General features: G+C 36.4%; 1 protein-coding gene across 1 annotated transcript in view; it reads left to right on the top strand.

Moving 5' to 3' along the window:
* Window positions 1-23,874, top strand: part of IFT74 (intraflagellar transport 74) — a 171,317-nt gene that overhangs the window by 61,876 nt on the left and 85,567 nt on the right. The window contains exons 9-10 of the mRNA XM_036739092.1: window positions 18,362-18,500; window positions 20,567-20,629. Of these exons, the coding sequence (XP_036594987.1) occupies window positions 18,362-18,500; window positions 20,567-20,629 (202 nt within the window). The remainder of the gene's footprint in view (window positions 1-18,361; window positions 18,501-20,566; window positions 20,630-23,874) is intronic.

The following is a 23,874-nucleotide window of genomic DNA, read 5'->3' as shown; positions in this document are numbered from 1 at the left end:
TTTCGTCTACTTCTCTAACTTGCTTTTCCAAATCCTTTTTGAGCTCTTCCATGGCCTGAGACCAGTTCATGTTTTTCTTGGAGCCTTTTGATGTAGGCTCTTTGACTTTGTTGATTTCTTCTGGTTCTAGGTTTTGGTCTTCTTTGTTACCAAAGAAAGATTCCAAAGTCTGAGTGAATCTGAGTCTGTTTTTGCTCCCTGGCCATGTTCCCAGCCAACTACTTGACCCTTGAGTTTTTCCTTGGGGTATGACTGCTTGTAGAGAAGAGAGTACTTTGTCCAAATCTGGAGGGGCTACGCTGTTGTTTTCAGAGCTTTTTCTACACAGCAAGCTCTGCTACAGCAGTGTTCCTCCTCCCCCAAGAACCGCTAGCCTGGACCGTGACTCAGATCTGAGCAGGGTCTGCACTCCCGTTCTGATCAGCCACTTAGTTCCTCCCACCAGGTGGGTCTGGGGCCAGAAGCAACTGCAGCTGTAGTTCTATCCTCAGAGCTGCACTACCTCCACTGCCCCCAGGTTGGTGGCTGAACCGCGAATTCCTTTCACTCTGTCCCTGAAGCTTTTCCCACTAACCTGTGTTGTCTTTGGTGTTTGTGGGTTGAGAAGTCTGGTAACTGCCACAGCTCACTGATTCAGGGTGCTAGGAACTTTTCCGCTCAATATCCGGTCTGGTTGGTCTGGCGCAGCTCACACTGGGCTCTGCTCCACTCCACTCCCAGCTCTGTGTGATAGACCTTACCCAGCAACCATCCATGCTTTCCTGGGCTGGAGCCCTGCTTCCCTCTGCTATTCTGTGGGTTCTGCAGCTCTAGAATTTGTTCAGAGCCATTTTTATAGGTTTTTTGAGGGACCTGGTTGGGAGCCCACACAAGTTCTTGGTTTCCTGCTGCTATCTTAGCTCTGCCCCTCCACACCTTAAAAATTAGATTGGAGTGAGTGGACGCTAGTGACTTTATGAGAAATCAAGATGATATAAAACAGAACTAAAGGAATGAAAAAATGGAAGACAATGTGAAATATCTCATTGGAAAAACCACTGACCTGGAGACTATATCCAGGAGAGATAATTTAAAAATTGGACTACCTGAAAGCTATGATTAAAAGAAGAGCCTAGGTATCACCTTTCAAGAAATTATCAAGGAAAACTTCCATGATATTCTAGAGCCAGAGGGTAAAAGAGAAATTGAAAGAATCCACAGATTGCCTCCTGAAAAAGATCCCAAACTCAAAATCTTATGGAAATCAATGTTGAAAAATAAAATATTAATAAAGTAATTGTTAAGAAAAATAAGGATTATGAGAAGATCCCTACTTGAGTTCTATTCTGATGCTTAATTATGTTGGAGATTACCTTAGGATTTCAGAGGCTTTATGTAAAAGAAGTCCAAACTGTTAACCCTTGAGTATAGGAAAGGACCCAGATAACTATATTCAGGTAAGCTAATCACCAGATGGTTAGTCATTTGCCATATAGGGGTTTCAACCTGAATCATAGGAAAGCGCACACAAATATGTTACCCAACTCCTCAAATACCTGGCATGAATGTAACTAGTCAAAATTATGAAGAGCAAGGCAAGAAGCTGCTACAATTAATAGAAAACATTCATTTAATGCATTTATTTAAAGTCTTAATAATAAAAAGTCACATTTAACCATCTTGTGAAATAGATGGTTCGGTAAAGAAAAGAAATCCCAAGGTATTAAATGATTTGCCCAGGATCATTCAGCAAAACCAATGGCAGAGCCAAAACTTGAAACATTGTTCTTTTTATTCCAGGTCCAATGTTCCTTCCATTACACTGAATTCTCAGTCTTTCTCGTATTAAGCAAAACTTGAATGAAGATCAAATACATTTCACTTTGGTCTGGGAAGGAATTTTAATATATTATTTATATCAGATCATTTCCAATTGCAACAAACGGCCATTTCTATATTTTTCAATGATCTTTACTGACAAATTATGTAGCTTTCAATATTATCTTGTTTTTGTATTTCGGTAACACACTAAAGAAGTTTTTCCTCATGTATTTATTCCAATGGACCTACTAGAATAAGGAGACATAGAAAATTTTGAATAAGTGAGAAGGAAATGAGTGGTTTGGTGCATCATCATACTATGAAAGCATAAATGGTAGAAGTCTCTCTACACTCCAATCCATCCTCCACTTCACTGCCAAAATGATCTTCAAAAGCAGATCTGAGCATGTCACTCCTACAGCCTTCTCATTCAGCAAATTCTGGTGGCCCCTTTTTACCTCTAGGATCAAATATAAAATCCCGTTTGGCATTTAAAGCTGTTCACAACTGGCGTCTTCCCACGTTGCCAGTCTTTTTACACTATTCTTTTCTAGATACTCTGATCCATCTACACTGAGGTACTTGCTCCATACACTCTATCTCCCAACTCTGTAACGTTGTACTGGCTGTTGGCCGTGTGTGAAATGCTTTTCCCTCTTCACCTCAATCTCCTGGCTTCCCTGACTTCTTTCAAGAGTCAGCTCAAATCTTAGCTTCTGCAGATGGTATTTGCTAGACTAATGCTCCACCCCCATACTGCTAATCCCTTCCCTATAAAATTGCCTCCCATTTTCACCATATATTTGCATATTATTTTTTTCACTAAGATGTAAGCTCTTTGAAATCAGGGATGGCGTTTTTGTTTGTCTGTTTTCTCTTTCTTTATATGTTCAGTACTTAGCATAGTGCTTGGCACTTAATAAGTGTTTGTTGACTGACTGACTTACATTCAGTTTGAAATGTCCACTAGACGTTTGGTGATAGAGTACTAGAGAGCAACTGGGAATGAATATGTACATTTTGGAGTAATCTGCATAGAGATGACAGCTAAATAATGTGATCAGAAAAGGTGTTTAAGTAAGAGAGAGAAGAAGGCCCAAGGCCTGGAGTACATACAAAATTAGGGAGAGTGATGTGAAGGATGAGCCAGCAAAGGACTTAAGAAGGATTGGCCAGGAAGGTTGGAAGTAAACTGGTAGTATGAACAAAAACCCAGAAGCAAGAGGATCTAGGAGGAGAAGATGGTTGACAGTGTCAAATACTATACAGAGAAATCAAGGAGGAGGAGGACCGAAAAAAGACCCATCAGATTAGCTTATTAAAAGATTGTAGGGACACTCAAGACAAAAACCCGTAAAAGAATGACTAAAAAACAAACTTTGTAAGCAACTTTTGTTTACAAAGCCTCAAAGAAAAATAGTTTGGGCAGAAATTCAAGTAGAATTCCTAGAAGAGATGAAGCAAGAGTTTTTTTTTTAAAGTTTAAAATGTTTTGATCAATGAAATTGGAGCTCTAGAAGGGAAAAATTGGAAATGAAATGAGAGCTCCAAAGGAAAGAATTGGAAAGGGAACAACTTGGCAAGAGAGGTCCTAAACCTTATCCAAACAAACTCCCTGATTAGAATGGACCAAATGGAATCCAATGACTCTGAGTCAACAAAAAAATTTAATTAAAAGAATGAAAAAAGTAGAAAACCTAAGATTTCTTATAACAAAAACAACTAACCTGGAAAACAGATTGAGGAGAGAAATATTTAAGAATTATTGGACTACTTGAATTCCATGACAAAAAATAAAAGAACCTAGACATTATATTTCAAGAAATCTTAAAAGAAAACTGCCCAGATTTCTTTGAACTAGAGAGCAAAATGGAAATAAAAATAATCTAGTGGTCACCTCCTGAAAGAAATTTCAAAATAAAAACTCTCAGGCACATCATAGCCAAAATCCAGAGCTTTCAAGTGAAAGAATAAAAATACTAAAGGCAGCCAGAAACAAAGAATTCAAGCCACAGTTATTATCACATATGATTTATAAAAGAGCAGAAAGTTTGGAATACATTTCAGAAGGCAAAGGATATAGACTTACAGCTAAAAAAAATTTACCCATCAAAACTGAGTATAATCATTCAGGGGAAAAATTGAAATAAAGGACCACCAAGCTTTCTTGAGGAAAAACTGTGAAGAAACTTAGAATTCAAATACAGGAGTGAAAAGAAATGCAGAAAGGTAAACACAAATGAATAATGATAAAAGACTAAAAAAGAATTGTTATTTACAATCTAATATGGGGAGATGGTAAGGTGTCCCCAGGGCTAGAGAGAAGTTGTCTATAGACAAGGCCTGGGAATGGTTCCATTATACCCTGATGTTCTTGTGAAAAGGGGAGAAGAATATACTGGCTAGAGGGGGAGAGAAAGGAAGGTTAGGGAAAATTACCTCACATGATCAAGGTGAGCAAGTAGACATCTACCTAAAAGAGGAGGGGGCAATAGCTAATACTTCAACTTCATTCTTATCTGAACTGGTTCTGGTTTTTTTGTTTTATTTTTTTCAGTTTACTTACAACACTTTCATTTTTCTTTACACAATGATATGTTGGGCATTATAGTTCTTACCTCAATGGTAGGAAGAAAATGTGTGCACACACACACACGGAGTTGAGTACAGAAATACATTTAACTCAACAGGAAAATAGAGAAAAGGGAGAAGTTGGGATTATAAGGAAAGTAAATTATGGGAGGGATTAGTCCTAAGCAAAAGAAATTCTAAGGCTATACAAAAATATAGCTCTTTTTGAGGTAGCAAAGAATGAAAATCTGAGGGGCCTATACATCAAGGAATGGATGAACAAGCAGTATATAAATGTGATGGAATTCAAAAGGACAAATATAAACAACTTTGAAAGAATAAGAACTCTAATCAGTGTAATAACCAACTGTAATTCTAGAAGACTACTGATGTAATATGTTACCCAACTCCTGATAGAGGTGAAGGACTCGGGGTACAGAATGAGACATATTTTGGGGGGGACAGCAAATTGAGAAATTTTTTTTGCTTAACTATATGTGTTTACAACAGGGTTGTTTTTCTTTCATTCTCAATTGGGGGTGTGGTAGGATAGGACGGAAAGAAGGTGGATCTTTTAAGATTGAAAAATATATAATTTTTTTTAAAGATCATTGGTAACTTTGGAGAGACTTTTTAGTTGAGGAAGGATGTTGGAAGCTAGAATTTAGAGGGTAATGAGTGATGGGAAAGAAAGAGGCAGAAAGTATACACACACGTGTTTTTTTAAGGAGTTTAAGAAAAAGGAGAGATACAGGATGAAAACTTGAGATAGTAGGCTCTAGTGAAGGGTTTTTTAAGGATGATCAGAAATCTTTCTTAATGGGTAGTACCTAAGATTTCCTACTTAATTTTCAGTCAGATACTTTATAAATTTAGTCTAGTGTACAAATTCTTGACCATTTTTGTTTGTCATGTACCTCCTTGCCCGTTGGTGAAGGTTATGGATCTATTCTAAGGATAATGTTTCTAAATGCATAAAATAAAATACATTGGCTAACAAAGAAAACCAATTACATTAAAATAGCTATATTTTTTTACATTAAAATAGCTATAAGTTTTTTAAAGAACCCAACCTAAGTTGATGGACCCCAGGTTAAGAGCACTTAGTCTACCTGGGAGCAGAATATTTTTAGATTAGATAATGAGGATTTAATGTTCAGTGATGCCAATGCTAATTAGGGTTCAGAATCTTTTGCTACATTTAAAGATAGTAAAAATTTACATTTTTACCTTCCTTTAAAGTTCTTTCACTTCTAAATAACTAAAAGGGTTTCCCCCCCTTCATTTTACTTGCCATTCGGATTTTTTTTGGTAGTGTACGTGGGGAGAGGTTAGAATTGAAGAACATCAAAATGTTTATGCATCTAATTATAAGGCCAAAGGATTTAAAGATGGAAGGGACCTTTGAAAAAGGTAGTGAACCTCTCTCTGAATCCTCTCATTTCACAGATGAGAAAACTGAATCCCAGAGAAGTAAAGTGAAGGTTGCACAGGTAGTAAATAGCAGAACCAGAATTTGAACTCAGGTGATCTGACTCCAAATCTAATGATCTTAGTAACTTACAGAAGGTCACAGAGGCAGTAAGTAGTATAACATTTAATAAGAAACTAAAAATAATCACATGCAAATTTAGGGGGTTGCCTTAATCAAATTATATTGACTAAAGAACCAGTGTGTCATTAAGATTTTTAACCAAGAACAACAGTTGTTCATTGTTACAATCATGAGATGTTTTATTGTTATTCTACTTAGTTTGAAATAGCCTTTGCATATTAATCATTTGGAATGATTTTCATGACACTGCCTAATTCTGTTTCTTTATACATGTCCTATGTATTAACTACTTCAAAAAGAGCTTTATACACGTTCAGTACATGTTCAGTCAGATACAGAAAGCAGAGTTTTTTGCATTCTGTTTTCAGGTGCAAATTCCTTGAATCTTAGTTGTTTTATGTAAAAAGCTATTGTTTGATAAAGGCAGATAGCAACAAGTATGTTTGGGTAAGTAAAATGAATTTTTTTAGTTAACAAATTTGATTTACGAAAATTGAGATAATTTAAATTTTAAAAATTGGTTTCCTTATGCTGAATAAACTTCAAAAAACAAAGGTGTTTGGATTGTTTAAAAAAAGAGTTTATAAATCTTGTAGAAAAAATCAAAACATTGATTTTTGCAAAATAAAAACAATTCCTTTGTATTCATGCATAATTGTATCAGGAAAATGTTCCCTTAGCCATGTCCAAGGTTCACATTCCTTTTGCCGATATAAAAGTAAAATCATATTTCTGGCCTGTTGCTGAAACAAAATATTCTAAAACACACTTAAGACTATAGTATGTAGTTATTTTTTTAATCTATGGATAGTATAGGCTCTTACCTTTACTTTTTCTTGGGAAGTGAGATGTATCGAGATCTTGTATCATTCCTTTTCCTCCATTAAAAGAAGTCATGCGTTGTAACAGTATTTCACTTTGTTTTAACCTTTGGACTTCATGATTTTAAAAAAAAAGGAGAGGCCAGGACTTCTTTAGCAAAAGATTGACTAGAAGCATAGTTTCTTAAGATCATCATTGTCAGTACTCAATATAGCAAGTAATGCATTGTGGATCATGTTCATTTTTCTAATCACTAATGAATCATCTCTTTGAATAAATTAAATGTAAAAATAGCATAACCATGAGAAAAGTTATACTTGGAATATACAGATGCCATGGTACTTAAAACGGTGGACTATAATGTTTTTGGAGCTGTGCTATCAGGAAATATTACCAAGTTTCTCATCCATTTAGTTTCACTTTAGCTAAATGCTCATTTCTATGACAAAAGGATATAAATTGTATAAACATATCCTGATGTAAGTGGAATTATACTCATGTTGTGAAAGAAAAAAAAGAGCCCTGGGTTTTAATTTGATTTCCACTCTAAATGGTCATTGTGTGACTGTCCAAAAGTTATACTGCCTTCTTACTCTGCAGTATAACCATCAATAAAATGAGATTTAACACTATTTCTTATTTATGTATTGCAGACATATGATAAGTAAACATGGGCAAACAGAGTAACTGATAGTGAAAGTACAATGGATCCAAAATGTAAACGTACTGGGCATTTATGCCTGATTGAGTGAAATGTGATAAAAAAAAATAACTGTTCAGAGTAAACTCGGGCAGGATATGTCTTTGTAGGGTAATGGAGGTTCAAGGTTGAAGAATCTGCTTCCTACAGAACTTACAGTATGGGGCTATAGATCTAACACTTTTCCTACTGCAGACTTAAGAGTTGTGAGGGACCATAGAAGTCATCTAATCCATTCACCTCATTTTTATAGATGTAGAAACTCAGAAGGTTAAGTCCCTTGCCAAGTATCACACAAGTAGAATGTGGCAGAAACTGGGATTTGAACCCATACCTTCTGACTCAAAATATTGTGCTCTTTCACAGTACCACACTACTTGCTAATCTGCCCTCTCAGTGGATCAGAGCCATGCAGCTGCTACTTGCTTCTGTACTTGCTCCTTGCTCAGTTACATAGCCTAGGATCCATTTGTGATCATTCCTTGTCTTGGACCAACCTTGCCACCGCACTCCCAACCCCACCCTCATCCCAGCATGGCTCAAGTCTCCTCCGGTGGATCTGTGATCCATCAGTGAGTAGTGAGTGGCAGCTGCTAGTTGGCATCTGTTCCTGAGCTTTAAACAAATTCAGACTACTTGATGCCAGATGTGGGACCTCTTTTTGACCTGATGCCCAGTAGCAGGCAGGCTCTCATTTAGTCCCTGAATTAGAACTGTGCTCATGGCATGTACCTTGTTAGACTCCATCACTCTGTATCTTCAAACCTGTCTTTCTCTCTCACCATGTGCCAACATAGGCTGGAACAATGATACAGATTTTTTTTCTTTGATGTTTCTATCAGAATTCTGTATGGTGCATTTTTTAGATCTTTGTGAAATAGTTGGGTGAGCTTGGCTATGCTACTTTTTTCTATTCTGCCAACTTGGCTGGTCTCCAATAGAGTGACTTCAAATGGTAATATATATCATTTTCCATTTTTGTAGTTTGCTTTTTGTATTTTATTTTATTGGGGGTGGTAGAGTAGAGGCAATCAGGATTAAGTGACTTGTCCAGGATCATACAGCTAGTAAATGACTGAGGCTGGATTTGAACTTGGGTCCTCCTGACTCCTGGGCTGGTGCTCTATCCACAGTGTCACCTAGCTGCCCCACTCTTTCTAAATTGAAAGTATATATGTATGTTTTAACCAAGTATAATTTAGAACCAATATTGATCATTGTATTAGACCTGATTTTTCTTGCCTTTTAATATTGCCTTTATTTACATTATTGTAGTCATTGTGTATATTATTCTTTTGCTTTTGCCTTTGAACTTGTTTGTCAGAGGAGACACATAGTTAGACTTGATCTTTAGGAAGAGTTTGGTAGCTCCATAAAGGATGGAGAAGGAAGAAACAGGGCCCAATTAGGAGGTTACTGGCAATAGACCACATTAGAAGTGATGAGGTTCTGAACTATCATGGTGGCATATGAGTAGAGAGAAGACAGATGCAAGAGTTATTGCAAAGGTTGAATTTACTTTTTTCTTTTTCTTTTTGATGTTTTTTTTTTAAGTTCTGAGTTCCAAACTCTCCCTTGATCCCATCGCTTTCCCACCCATTGAAGAAGGCAAGCACTATAATATCACTTACCCATGTAAAGTAATACAAAACATATTTCCATATTAGCCATATTGCAACAAAAAACAAGAAAAACAAAGTGAAAAAAAGTATGTTTCACTCTGCTCCTGTCTCTTGCTGCTGGGTTTTTTGGGAAGTATATAGAAATGCTGATGATTCATGTGGGTTTATTTTCTATACTACAATGTGGCCACACCTGTTAATTGTTTCGACCAGTTTTTTTAGTTGATTCTGTAAGGTTTCTCTCATATGCAAACAATTATAGTTTTGTTTCCTCGTTGCCTATTTTTATTCTTTCAATTTCTTTGTCTTCTCTTATTAAACAGCTAGCATTTCTAATACAGAATTGAATTATAGTGGTATTAATGGACATCCATGTTTCATGAACTCTGATCTTATTGGGAAGGCTTCAAGTTCGCCTGTTACGGATAATGCTTGCTCTTGGTTTTAGATAGATACTAGTTATCATTTTAAGAAAGCCCCAATTGATTCCTATGCTTTCTAGTGTTTTTGATAGGAACGGGTGTTGTATTTTATCAAAGACTTTCTCTGCATCTATTGAATCAATCACAAGATTTTTGTTGGTTTTGTTATTGATATGACCAGTTACACTGATAGTTTTCTTTTTATATTGAACCAGCCCTGCATTCCTACCACAAATTCCATCTGGTCATACTATATGATCTTTGTGACATATTGCTGTAATTTCCTTGCTAGCATTTTATTTAAAAATTTTGCATCGATATCCATTAAAGAAATTGGTCTATAGCTTTCTTTCTGTTTTTGCTCTTCCTGGTTAAGGTATCAAAACCATATTTGTGTCATAGAAGGAATTTGGTAGGACTAATCCTATTTTCTCAAATGGTTTGTATAATATTCTAACTAATTGTTTCTTAGATGTTTGGTAGAATTCACCTGTGAACCATTCTGGCCCTGGGGATTGTTTTCTTAGGGAGTTCATTGATGGCTTGTTCAATTTCTTTTTGTAAGATGGGGTTATTTAGGTTTTCCATTTCCTCATCTACTAATCTGGATAATTTGTATTTTTGTAAATATTCATCAATTTCATTCATATTGTCAGATTTATTGGCATATAATTGGACAAACTATTTCCTAATGATTTCTTTTAATTTTTTCCTTATTGGTGGTAAGTTCACCCTTTTCATTTTTGATACTGGATATTTGGTTTTTTTCTTTTTTTAAAATCAAATTAACCAATGGCTTATCTATCTTATTTTGTTGGGGTTTTTTTTGCCTATAAAACCAGCTCCTAGCTTTATTAGCTCAATAGTTTTCTCACATTAAACTTTATTAAATCCTAATGGGTTTCAGGATTTCCAATTTGGTGCTCATTTGGGGATTTTCGATTTGTTCTTTTTCTAGCTTTTTTAGTTGCATGCCCAAATCATTGATCTGCATTTTCTCTCTTTTATCAGTGTATGTGTCTAGAGATATAAATATTCCCAAAGTACTGCTTTGGCTGCATCCCACTCATTTTGGTATATGGTCCCATTGTTGTCATTATTTTTAATGAAAATATTGTTTCTATGGTTTATTTGACCCGCTTATAAAGATTGAATTTGCAGCACTTGGTAAATGAATGGACATAGGAGTGAAAGATAGGAAAAAAGTTGTAAATGACTTCAAACTTGCAAACTTAGATAATGAGAATCTTAGTGGTGTGCTGGAAAGAAATGAGGAAGTGGAGGAATGGCGGGCTCTAGAAAGATAAATGAAATCTGCTTTAAACATAATGAGTTTCAGATACTTATGAGATAGTCAGTTGGAGATTTGACATTTAGTGGTCTAGGGCTGAATCTCAGGAGAGATATGGAAACCATCTGCTTAGAGATAACTGCAGCCATGGAGCAGGTCAAACTCCTATGAACTCCTTTTTGAATGTTTGAAGTATTTAAAAAAATTTTTTTACATGGGAGTTCTGGATTTTGTCTCTGCTATTATTGCAACTTTTCCTTTTGGTGTTCCTTTCAGAAAGTTATTGTTAGATTATTTTTATCTTTACTTTGCCCTCTGATTCTAATAGATCTTGGCAGTTTTCATTTATGGTTTCCTGAAATATATGCTGTCCAAGCTTTTCTTTCTGTCATGATTTTCAGAATCTAATGATTCTTATTTTTATTCTCTTTGACTTCTTTTCCAGGTCTATTATTTTTTAAATCAGATATTTTTTTAATTTTTTCTACTTTTTTTTCAACCTTTTGTTTTTGTACCAGTATTCCTTGCTGTTTCATGGCCAATTGATTTTTGTTTGTACTTAATAATAGCTGCTTTATAAATGCTTGTTGACTGACCATTTGATAATTTTCTAGTATTCTATTCTGGTTTTTAGGGAATCCATTTCTTGGCTTTAATATTCTCTTATTCTCTTTCTCTGTCTCTGTCTCTGTCTCTCTCTGTCTCTCTTTCCCTCTCTCTCTCTCTCTCTCCCTCTCCCTCCCTCCCCCTGAGGCAATCGGAGTTGTGACTAAACCAGGGTCACACAGCTAGTAAGTGTCAAGTGTCTGAGGCCAGATTTAAACTCAGGTCTTCCTGACTCCAGGGCCAGCGTTCTATCTACTGAGCCACCTAGCTGCCCCTAACACTTTCTCTTCTGAGCTATTTATTCTCCTTCCAGTTTATTTCATTTTTTCCCCTTTTGCTTATTTTTTTCTAGGTAGTCACATAATCCTTGTGGAAAATCTTTTTTTTTTCTTTGAGTATCTGCTTGAAATTGTTTTGTAGTTAGATTTTCTTTTTTTTTTTTTATAAATTTCTTTATTTATTTTTAGTTTACCACACACGGTTCTACATAGTTTTGAGTTCCAGTTTTTCTTCCCTCCCTCCCCCCTCCCTCCCCAAGACGGCATGGAGTCTCATATAACTGTCATGTATAACTTCACATTGAATTAATTTATGCACTAGTCAAGTCGTGGAGAAGAATTTTGACCAATGGAATGAATCATGAGAAAGAAGAAACAGAACCAAAAAAAAAAAAAAACCCAAAAACAAAAACAAAAGAGAAGCAAAAAAGGCAAGCGTGTAGTGTGCCTCAGTCTGTATTCAAACTTCGCAGTTCTTTGTCTCGATGAAGATAGCATTCTCCATTGTGAGTCCCCTGGAGTTGTCCTTGCCCCTTAGGTTGCTGAGAAAAGCGCAGTATGTCAGGGTTGGTCCTCACGGAATCCATATATCTGTGGCTGTGCACAACGTTCTCCTGGCTCTGCTCCGCTCACTCAGCATTATGTCGTGTAGGTTTTTCCAGGTTGTTATGAAGTCTGCATCATCCCCATTTCTTATGGCACAATAGTATTCCATCACCTTCATATACCACAGCTTGTTCAGCCATTCCCCAATTGATGGGCATCCCTTTGATTTCCAATTCTTGGCTACCACAAAGAGAGCTGCTATAAATATTCTTGTACATATGGGTCCTTTTCCCGCTTGTGTGATTTCTTTGGGATACAACCCCAGAAGTGGTATTGCTGGGTCAAAGGGTATGAACATTTCTATAGCCCTTTGGGCATAGTTCCAAACCGCTCTCCAAAATGGCTGGATCAGCTCACAACTCCACCAGCAATGCAACAATGTTCCAATTTCCCCACATCCTTTCCAGCATTTATCATTTTCCTGTTTTGTTATTTTAGCCAATCTGACAGGAGAGATGTGGTATCTAAGAGTTGTTTTGATTTGCATTTCTCTAATCAGTAGTGATCCAGAGCATTTTTCCATATGCCTGTAGATAGCTTTAATTTCTTCCTCTGAAAACTGCCTGTTCATATCCTTTGACCATTTCTCAATTGGGGAATGGCTTGTATTCCTATATATTTGGCTCAGCTCCCTGTATATTTTAGAGATGAGGCCTTTATCAGAGATACTAGTTGCAAAGATTTTCTCCCAATTTTCTGCTTCCCTCCTAATTCTTGTTGCATTGGCTTTTTTTGTACAAAAACATTTCAATTTGACATAATCAAAATTATCCATTTAGCAAAGTTGCAGGATATAAAATAAACCCACATAAATCCTCAGCATTCCTATACATTACTGACAAAGCCCAACAGCAAGAGATAGAAAGAGAAATTCCATTCAAAGTTACTGAAGGCACTACAAAATATTTGGGAGTCTATTTGCCAAGACAAACCCAGGGCCTATATGAACATAACTATGAAACACTTTTCACGCGAATAAAATCAGATCTAAATAAATGGAGAAATATCAGTTGCTCATGGTTAGGCCGAGCTAATATAATAAAAATGACAATTTTACCTAAATTAATCTATCTATTCAGTGCCATACCAATCGAACTACCAAAAAATTTTTTTACTGAGCTGGACAAAATAATAACAAAATTCATTTGGAAAAACAAGAGGTCTAGAGTATCTAGGATATTAATGAAAAGACATGCTAGAGATGGTGGCTTAGCCATACCAGATATTAAACTGTACTACACAGCAGCAATCATCAAAACAGCCTGGTACTGGTTAAGAAACAGGGGTGTGGATCAGTGGAATAGGATAGGTACACAAGTAGGTGAAATCAACAAGTTTAGCAATCTACTCTTTGATAAACCCAAAGAGGCCAGCTTCTGGGCTAATAATTCACTATTTCACAAAAACTGTTGGGAAAATTGGAAAATGGTAGGGCAAAAACTGGGCATAGACCAATATCTTACACCATATACCAAAATAAAGTCAAAATGGGTTCATGATTTAGGAGTAAAAGTTGATACTCTAAGTAATTTGGGAAAGCAAGGAATAGTTTACTTATCAGATTTGTGGAAAAGTAAAGAATTCATGACCCAACAAGAGATAGAGAGCATTACAAAATGCAAAATGGATAATTTTGTAGTTAGATTTGCAATAATTTTATACAGATTGGTGTTTTCTTTAATTTACTTATCTCTTCTCCACCTTTAGTTATTGAATTGAGATTTTGTGCCAGGGCCATGCACAATGCCTTGAGTGGGGCTATTCACTTTGATTGGTATTATTCTGGGTTCTTTCACTGTCCTCCCTGGACTGGGGATCACCACATATTGATCATTATTTACTCTGGTGAGAATATCATGGTTGCTGGAGTAGGCATGTGGAGCAGGTATGTAAGCAGCCTGCTTTCCCATTCATGTTAGCTGAAAATATCTTATGTGGCTCTTCATAGAATTTTTCTACTTCATTCTGTCCAACAGATATTGTCAAATAAGTGGCAGTTATCTTCCTGGTGTTCTGTTTATTGTGCTCATCATGAGTAATGAAAGATGAAGTGACTGAATATCCCTTGAAATGTTTTTTATTGCCTTTGGGCACACAATGAAACCAACTTCTTTATTCACCTCTGCAAGGAGAATCTATGACTCATCCTTTCATTTAGCTGCAACTTCTTTATATCTTTTGGTTCTACTTACAGTGCAAATATCAACATGGATATTCTTCATTTCCTTTATTGGTGTCCACTTGCTGACCATTGGTAAAAGATTGCATGGTTAGAGTATATACAAGTAAATCAGTGTTTATAGATTGTCTAAAAATCTGATACAGTAACAGATATGATGACAGAAAAAATGTTTTCAACAGTCTCACTTAAGATGGTGGTGCCAATGTCATGGAAGATGTCCTATACCACACCCTCTAATCACATAATCCCTTTCTTCTTTGTAGGCCATCATGAGTGCTTTGTTATTGGGTAGTTTTTTTCCCTTCTGATCCAATATTGATCCTGTAGCTAATAAGGCATCTTCCATTTTCATATGACATTACGTTAATGGCACACACTCATGGAATATCCTACAGTGCCTTCACAGTAATATTCACAAGGGACTCAAGATACCGCTTCTGCCATCCCAGAAGAAAGGCAAAATGATGAAGAACACATAGTACTTGAATTACTCGATCAATTTTCATGGGCAATAAAACTAGAATGAATAGAAGGAAAAAATTATGCTTGATTACATTTGGGAAACTATATAGCACTTTCAATAATTCCAAGCTGCCTGCTGCTGCAAATACGCATACACACATATGTATATATGTATACATATATGTTATCTATACATAGTGGTCTATATATCTATAAACATATATGTATTTGTGGGTAATCAGAAGTTTAAAGAATTTAAGCAGTGAAACTGAAATTTAATATTTCATGTTACTTATTACCTTTGGTTTTTCTGTTGTTTCATGAAAATTTTTTTTTTAATTTTTATTTATTTATTTAATATTTTTAGTTTTCAGCATTAATTTTCACAAGAGTTTGAATTACAAATTTTCTCCCCATTTCTACCCACCCCCCCCACTCCAAGATGGCATATATTCTGATTGCCCCATTCCCCAGTCAGCCCTCCCTTCTGTCACCCCACTCCCCCTCATTCCCTTTTCCCTTACTTTCTTGTAGGGCAAGATAGATTTCTATGCCCCATTGCCTGTATATCTTATTTCCTAGTTGCATGCAAAAACTTTTTTCTTTTGAATATCTGCTTTTAAAACTTTGAGTTCCAAATTCTCTCCCCTCTTCCCTCCCCACCCACGCTCCCTAAGAAGGCAATCAATTCAACATAAGCCACATGTGTATCATTATGAAGAACCCTTCCACAATACTCATGTTCTGAAAGACTAACTATATTTTGCTCCTTCTTATCCTATCCCCTTTTATTCAATTTTCTCACTTGACCCTGTCCCTTTAAGAAAGTGTTTGCTTTTGATTACTTCCTCCTCCATCTGCCCTCCCTTCTGTCTTCTCCCTTTTTTATCTCCTTCCTCCTCCTTTCCTGCGGGGTTAGATTCCCAATTGAGTGTGTATGTTATTCCTTGCTCAGGTGAAATCTGATGAGAGCAAGATTCACTCATTCCATCTCACCTGCCCCTTCTTCCCTTCCTACAGAACTGCTTTCTCTTGCCACTTTTGTGAGAGATAATTTACCCCATTCTATCTCTCCCTTTCTCCCTCTCTCAATATATTCCTCTCTCATCCCTTAATTTGATTTTATTTTTTTAGATATCATCCCTTCATATTCAACTCACCCAGTACCCTCTGTTTATATATGTGTGTGTGTGTGTATATATATGTGTGTGTGTGTGTGTATGTATATTTATGTATATATGTATGTATGTATGTATGTGTGTGTGTGCATATGCATGTATATTCCCTTCAGCTACCCTAATACTGAGGTCCCATGAATTATGCACATCATCTTTCCATGTAGGAATGTAAACAAAACAGTTCAACTTTAGTAAGTCCCTTATGATTTCTCTTTCTGTTTACCTTTTCATGCTTCTCTTGATTCTTGTATTTTAAAGTCAAATTTTCTATTTAGCTCTGGTCTTTTCACTAAGAGAGCTTGAAAGTCGTTTATTTTACTGAATAATCCATATTTTGCCTTGGAGCATTATACTCATTTTTGCTGGGTAGGTGATTCTTGGTTTTAATCCTAGCTCCATTGACCTCTGGAATATCATATTCCAAGCCCTTAGATCCCTTAATGTAGAAGCTGCTAGATCTTATCTTATCCTGATTGTGTTTCTACAATACTCAAATTGTTTCTTTCTGGCTGCTTGCCATATTTTCTTCTTGATCTGGGAGCTCTGCAATTTGGCAACAACGTTCCTAGGAGTCTTCTTTTTGGGATCTTTTTCAGGAGGCAATCTGTGGATTCTTTCAATTTCTATTTTACCCTCTGGCTCTAGAATATCAGGGCAGTTCTCCTTGATAATTTCTTGAAAGATGATACCTAGGCTCTTCTTTTGATCATAGCTTTCAGGTAGTCCAATAATTTTTAAATTATCTCTCCTGGATCTGTTTTCCAGGTCAGTGGTTTTTCCAGTGAGATATTTCACATTGTCTTCCATTTTTTCATTCCTTTGGTTCTGTTTTATAATATCTTGATTTCTCATAAAGTCACTAGCTTCCACTTGCTCCAATCTCGTTTTTAAGGTAGTATTTTCTTCAGTGGTCTTTTGGACCTCCTTTTCCATTTGGGTAATTCTGCCTTTCAAGGCCTTCTTCTCCTCATTGGCTTTTTGGAGCTCTTTTGCCATTTGACTTAGTCTATTTTTTAAGGTGTTATTTTCTTCAGTATTTTTTTGGGTCTCCTTTAGCAAGTCACTGACTTGTTTTTCATGGTTTTCTTGCATCACTGTCATTTCCCTTCCCAGTTTTTCCTCTACTTCTCTAACTTGCTTTCCAAATCCTTTTTGAGCTCTTCCATGGCCTGTATGTTTTGGTCTTCTTTGTTACCAAAGACAGATTCCAAAGTGTGAGTCTGAATCTGAGTCTGTTTTCGCTGCCTGGCCATGTTCCCAGCCAACTACTTGACCTTTGACTTTTTCCTTGGGGTATGACTGCTTGTAGAGAAGAGGGTACTTTGTCCTAAGCTTGAGGGGCTGCGCTGTTGTTTTCAGAGCTATTTCTACACAGCAAGCTCTGCCGCAGCAGTGCTCCTCCTCCCCCAAGAACCGCCAACATGGACCCCATCTCAATCTAAGCTGGTACTGCATTCCCGTTCTGATCAGCCACTTAATTCCTCCCACCAGGTCGGCCTGGGGCCAGAAGCAACTGCAGCTGTAGTTCTGTCCTCAGAGCTGCACCACCTCCACTGCCCCCAGGGTGGTGGCCAAACCATGAACTCCTTTCACTCTGTCCCCTGCAGCTTTTCCCACTAACCTTCTCTGTTGTCTTTGGTGTTTGTGGGTTGAGAAGTCTGGTAACTGCCACAGCTCAGTGATTCAGGGTGCTAGGGCCTGTTCTGCCCAGCTCCCAGTCTGGTTGGTCCAGGCACAGCCGATGCTGGGCTCTGCTCTACTCCACTCCCAGCTGCGTGGGATAGACCCTACCCAGCGACCATCCATGCTGTCCTGGGCTGGAGTCCTGCTTCCCTCCACTGTTACGTGGGTCCTGCAGTTCTAGAGTTTGTTCAGAGCCATTTTTTTCATCTTTGTTTGGAGGGTCCTGGGGGAGAGCCCTAGGCAAGTCCCTGCTTTCCAGCAGCCATCTTGGCTCTGCCCCCCACGAAAAGATTTTTGTGAGATTCATAAAGATATCTGCTCCAGGCAGGTGCTTTTCTCTCCTTTGATTAATGAATGAAGAGTACATCTAATAAAAGGAATTTGGGTCGGGGCAGATATAGAAGAGGTGAGATAGGTCATTTTGGGGGTGGTATGTGAATTTTGAGTAAGACGAAGGGAATTTTTGTAGGGCAAATGCTTTTTAGAATCAAAGACACTGATCTGAATATTTTTGTTGATGAAAGTCAATTTACTAATTTTAACTATTCAGTATGATAGAAAGAATATGCCTTTCCTTTTCCAGGAAAGAAAAACAAATTAGGCGGGTAGAAGAGGAAATTGAACAAGAAAAACAAGCAGCAGATGGTATTATTAAAAATATGTCTCCTGAAAAGCAAGTCAAGTATATAGAGATGAAAACTACAAATGAAAAATTATTACAGGTAATAGCATTGTCTTTCCTTTAATTTTAGGTTAAAATTTATTAAACACACATTAAGTTGCTGGTTTCCATGGTACATTCTCAAGTTGAATAATAAAACTAGGCTTTTGGAACCCTCAAACCAGTGTGGAACTCTGAAACCAGTGTCCTTCATTCAGTGGCAATGGCAGCAAAAATATAACTCTTGAATTGCAGGCAGCAATTAAAGCAAACAAGATAAGAAAAAAATACAAGATTATATTTGACTCATGGGGATTGGTCAATTTAGGCACCAAGAGAAAGACATAATTGTAATCATTAGAAACCTTTTATGGTGAAAAGGACAAAAGAGTTGAAAGAAGAAACAGGAAAAAAGAAAAAATGGAAAAAATAAGAGGGAAAAGAGTTTCATTGTTATGGAAGTAGTAGAGATTAGAAGGGGCAATGAGGTACAAATAGTTTGACGACTAAGAAGAAATGTGATAATAAAGAGACAGAAAATAAAATAGTTCTGCTCTCTAAAGGAGATAGCTCCCTATACCGTAAAAGCCCCTTGGAGCATTTCTGTGCTATCCTTAAAGAATTGGATAGATGTTTAGGTATCTAGTAACCTCATCTATCCAGAATGGATTATTCCGTGGTGATGCCAGATAACCCAGTTTTTATTGGGTTGTATTGTGCTTCAGTTTTATTTAGTGTTACATCTCTCCTATCCTGAAACTCATACAAAGCCTTTCTATTTTTTCTATCTAAATACTCTCTTTGTTCCATCTGATGTATGTTATAGGGATACACAGTAATTTTTTATTGCCCTTCCATGCTGTCATGTAAATACAAGCGTGTAATAGGACATAAAGCTTTCGTATCCATTACCTGTCCTCACAGGGCTTTGAAATCATCTGTGCACTACAACTTTGCAGCCCTCAAAGGAAGACATGACAATACTTGGCCTTTCCCACTTTTTTCATTCCCTGATCTTCCCTCCCACAAAGCCTCGAATATGAAATAAAGTAAATTTTAACCAGAACCAGAAAATATTACCCTTCTCATCTTGTTCCTTGATTAATCTGTCTGGTATCTGTTGCTTAGTCCCAAAAAATAAGTTCCCAGAGAAGTAATGATTTTGGCCCAAGAAAATTTTGAGAAGTGTTATTTTAATCTTGGTATGGGGCGTAGAGCAGCTATTCGGATCCTGCGTAAGTGCTACCAGGCAATTTAATTCTTGATTTCGTATGTATTTTCCCTCCATTCACAGAGGTCAAGAGGATTACTGTCCTATTAACACAATATAAATGTGAGTTATAGTGCAAATAGATAGTACAGCATTATTCCTTGAAATAAAGGTATCATAGAAATGTCAAAAGACTATTAAAAGGGGTTCTTCTATTTAGAGACATTTTATGAGGAATTAATGTATTCTAGCAAATGAGCCATACTGATTGTCAAAGGCAATACTTCATTTACAACTTAAGATTGTGAATAAGTGAGTGAATGAATGAATAAAAAAGCACTTGTTTAGCATTTGTCAAGCACTGATCTTAAATAGTTCTGGCTTTTTTTGGGGTGGGAGACCTCATTAGATATACAAATTCCATAACTCTAGATGTGAAAGTAACATTAAATTTGGCAGTTTAGCCAGTGTTTTTGCAAAGTGGTATTTTTGATAAGGATTTTTCTCCTTAACAAAATATACACATGTATATGTTATCTATATGTAGTTATCTTTAACAAAATCAAAGAAATAGGAAAATAAGATACTCAAGTTCTAGACAAAATATATTTTTGGTGGTTATTAGAAGCAGCATAGAACAATGGAAAAAATGCTGGATTTGGAGTCAGAGGACCTGAATTCAAATTCTGATTTTGGCATTCAATACCTATATGACCTTGAGCAAATCATTCCACCTCTGTGAGCCTCATTTTCCAGCTCTAAAATGAGGGGTTTAGATTAAATGACCTCTAGGTCATCTTACAGTTTCAAATCTCTTTTTACTTTAGGTTAATATCTGTAATTTTGAAATGTACGGAAACAGCTTATCTTCATACTTAAGTCACACTAATACTTGTCATTTTCTCTCTTTTATCTAGGAATTGGATACACTTCAGCAGGAATTAGATTCACTGAACATGAAGAAAGAAGGTCTGGAAACTGTATGTATGGAATTAAATAAAAACTCTATTATTACCCAAATACAGAAGATAATTGGGCCTGATCACATTGTGAACTAAATTATTAGGTTAATGGGACTCATAGCCTTTTATTTTCCTGGTACAGAAAGTTACAAATTTGTAAGTTAGTGATTTGAAATAGTTCAGCAATTCTACTCTTGGTTCAAGATCATAAATATTCTAGTTGGGGAAGGAAGAACAAAGAAAGTTCCTTCTGTACACCAATACAATAATACTATTTCAAGGACAGTGAATGTTACTTAATTCCAACCCTGCATGCTTTTCTTCTCTTCCCATATTAGCCTCTAAGATCATAATTCCATAATAAATCCATCAGCTTTTCTCAGTTTTTGTTGTAGACAGGCAAATGGCAGAGTGTAAGTGTTTTTTAACTGGCAGAATTGTCATCATCTAACTGCTAGCTATTGAATAAAATGTCAGAATGTTATAAGATTATATCTTAAGACTTTACCATTAAAATAGCTGATCACCTGTTTATTTTCAAATATTAAATATAGTCAACATCTGATTATTTCCATGTGGTAAATTACTGTAGACTATCTGCAAGTGGTAGTACACAACAGAAATATACCTTATTCAAGGAGCAGGGCCACTACATTGTCCCATGTGGGTGTCAGGATTTTTCACTACACAGATGTAACTCTGCTAAGCTTTTTGAGTTGTGGTCATGGACTTAAATCCCATGCCAAGTGTTCTAGCTACAGGAATAGGGCCAGTAACCATAGCCATCTTTTTTTTAATCCATCAGTGTTCTTCCATGGAAAAGAGATATATCTTTTTCTTTTGATCCAGTTCTGTGACTTCATTGGGATAGGAACTGCCTGTGAGGAAATTCCTCCTACTAATGTAGTTCTGTAACTTATAATCTTAGAAAATTGCCTAGGACACTGAGAGGTTAAGTGACTTACCCAGTCATAAGGCCAGTATGTATCAAGGGACTTGAACCCAGATCTTCCTGCATTCTGTCCTCTACCAAATTATGCCTTTTAAAGATGTGCCATTTATGTTAAGAAATGTTTTCAGTGCTATGAACTTAAATAAAACATAAGCCTCTAACTCTTACTAAGTTCCTAAAGATTATGATGTGAAATATATCAGTTAACAAATATTTCTCCAGTAGCTTATATGTGCCCAAGAGATGTAGGGCTACAAATTAAGTATAGCTCTTTCTCACATTGAACTTACAGTTGATTTAGGAAGATTCCATTTTCACATGCAAGTGATGAACAGTACTGCACCTAATAAAATGTTAAATTGTGTGGTCGACTAGGTTGGGTACCTAGGTGGCAGTGTTGTATAGTAGGAAGAATCCTGGACTGGAAATCAGGAGACCCCCGACACACACACTCTCTCTCTCTCTCTCTCTCTCTCTCTCTCTCTCTCTTCCTCTTTCTCTCTCTCTTTCTCTTTTTCTCTCTCTTTCTCTTTCCCTCTCTCAAGTTAATGAGCCATATGATCTCAACTAAGTCACTTAACCTTTTTCAGCTTTAGATTCTTTTTCTGTGAAATAAATCCTGGACTAGATGCTCTCTTAAATCTATAATTTCAGGATATTAAGTTATTATTTAGTTCAGGCAGTAAGTATAAAAGAGTTAAAAGAGGTATCAGCAGACTAGAATCATAATGGAAGTTTTCACATAAGCAGTAGAACTTGAGCTAGGTTATATAAGAGGTATATAATTTGGATAGACAGAGAGGCAAGGAGAGGGACATTAATGCAAAAGGATACCTCAACATTGCTTTTACTTTCCTCCAGTCTCAGAAGAAAAGGCATCCCTCCTGCTCTTCTCCCAAAACTTAATTCTTTCACCCAAGTTCTCGATCACATTCCCCTCTCAACTCCAGAGAGATTATGCTCCTGATCTTATTCCTTTCATTTTAAGTATCTTTACTACCATTAGTTCCATTAGCTCCATCACTTCTGCTTTTAAAATTCTCAGGTCTCCCTTATATTTATTAAAAATTCTTCACTTTAACCTGCTGTCCCTTCTGCCTTTCTACCATTTTCCTTTATTTTGCTGCTAAATATACTGATTGATCTGTACCTGTTGCCTCTGTTACCTCGCATTCATTACAGCTTAAAACACTTGTAGTGTAATGCCACATAGAAAACACTCAATAATTGCTGAATTGGATAGCATGAGCAGGAGCAGAGTAAGAAAAGCGAATATGCCAAATAGAGGGAAACAATAAGTTTCCATAGGGATTGGACCTCTGATCTCAGTGATTTAAGGAATCTCCCAAAAGAGGGAACTCCCCTTATCAATATAAGTTGGCACCTTCTCTGCAACTTATGTTGTTAGAGAGTTGTCTAGAGCAACTTATGTTATTAAAGGGTTGTCTAGAGCAATAAGAAGATAAGGACAAATAGACTACCGGAGTAGTGTATACTGTATTTGAATACACAGAGCATATGTGTTCAAATTTGTAGCACTGATTACTTCGCTAACTTATTCTGTAATTCTTAACCTTTGTACATACTAGTTTCTTTTTCTATAGATTAAAAGTATTAAAATTCATATCTCATCATTTTAAACAGAATATACTAATAATATAATCTGCAGTTCCTACATTCCTGCAAAATAACGTACTTATGTGCTATGGAGTATTATCCACATTATAGAGTGTTTATCTTAACACATCTCTTCTTCACTTTTATTCTCTGCTTAAAATATATAGTATAGAAGTAGGGTGTTCTTAAATGGCAACATTATACTCATAGAAGAATACCTCTCTGATCTGTTCAAGGGGGAAGATATTTTTTCCCTCCAAAGGCCCATTCTCTCAGTGAGTACATTGAAGAACCCGACAGACCATTTGTACAGGGTAGGCCAAAATCTCTTCTGAACCTATGCTAAAAAGGGCTTAAGTAGGTTCATAGGAATTTTTGGCTCACCCTATATAAATGTACTGTGGTATTGTTAAAACTAAATATAAATAAAATGTTACTATGTTTATTCTTAGTTTAACAGCACCACATACAAATGTTCCCATAAAAATACAAATTATGGTGCTCTACATCAGTGATGTCAAACTCAGAGGCAGAGCCTTAAATAAGGATACCTGCAGCTTGCATATTGACTTAGAAAACCACATAATAGCAATATCAATATTTTATTATATTTTTATTTTGTTAACTCTTTCCCAGTTACATTTCAATCTGGTTCAGACTACATATGAGAGTTTTGCAGGCTACATAAAGGTCA

Source organism: Trichosurus vulpecula, chromosome 9, assembly GCF_011100635.1.
Source record: "Trichosurus vulpecula isolate mTriVul1 chromosome 9, mTriVul1.pri, whole genome shotgun sequence".
NCBI classification, from domain to species: domain Eukaryota; kingdom Metazoa; phylum Chordata; class Mammalia; order Diprotodontia; family Phalangeridae; genus Trichosurus; species Trichosurus vulpecula.
The sequence above is the reverse complement of the archived record's forward strand: the minus strand, read 5'-3'. Positions and strand labels throughout refer to the sequence as shown.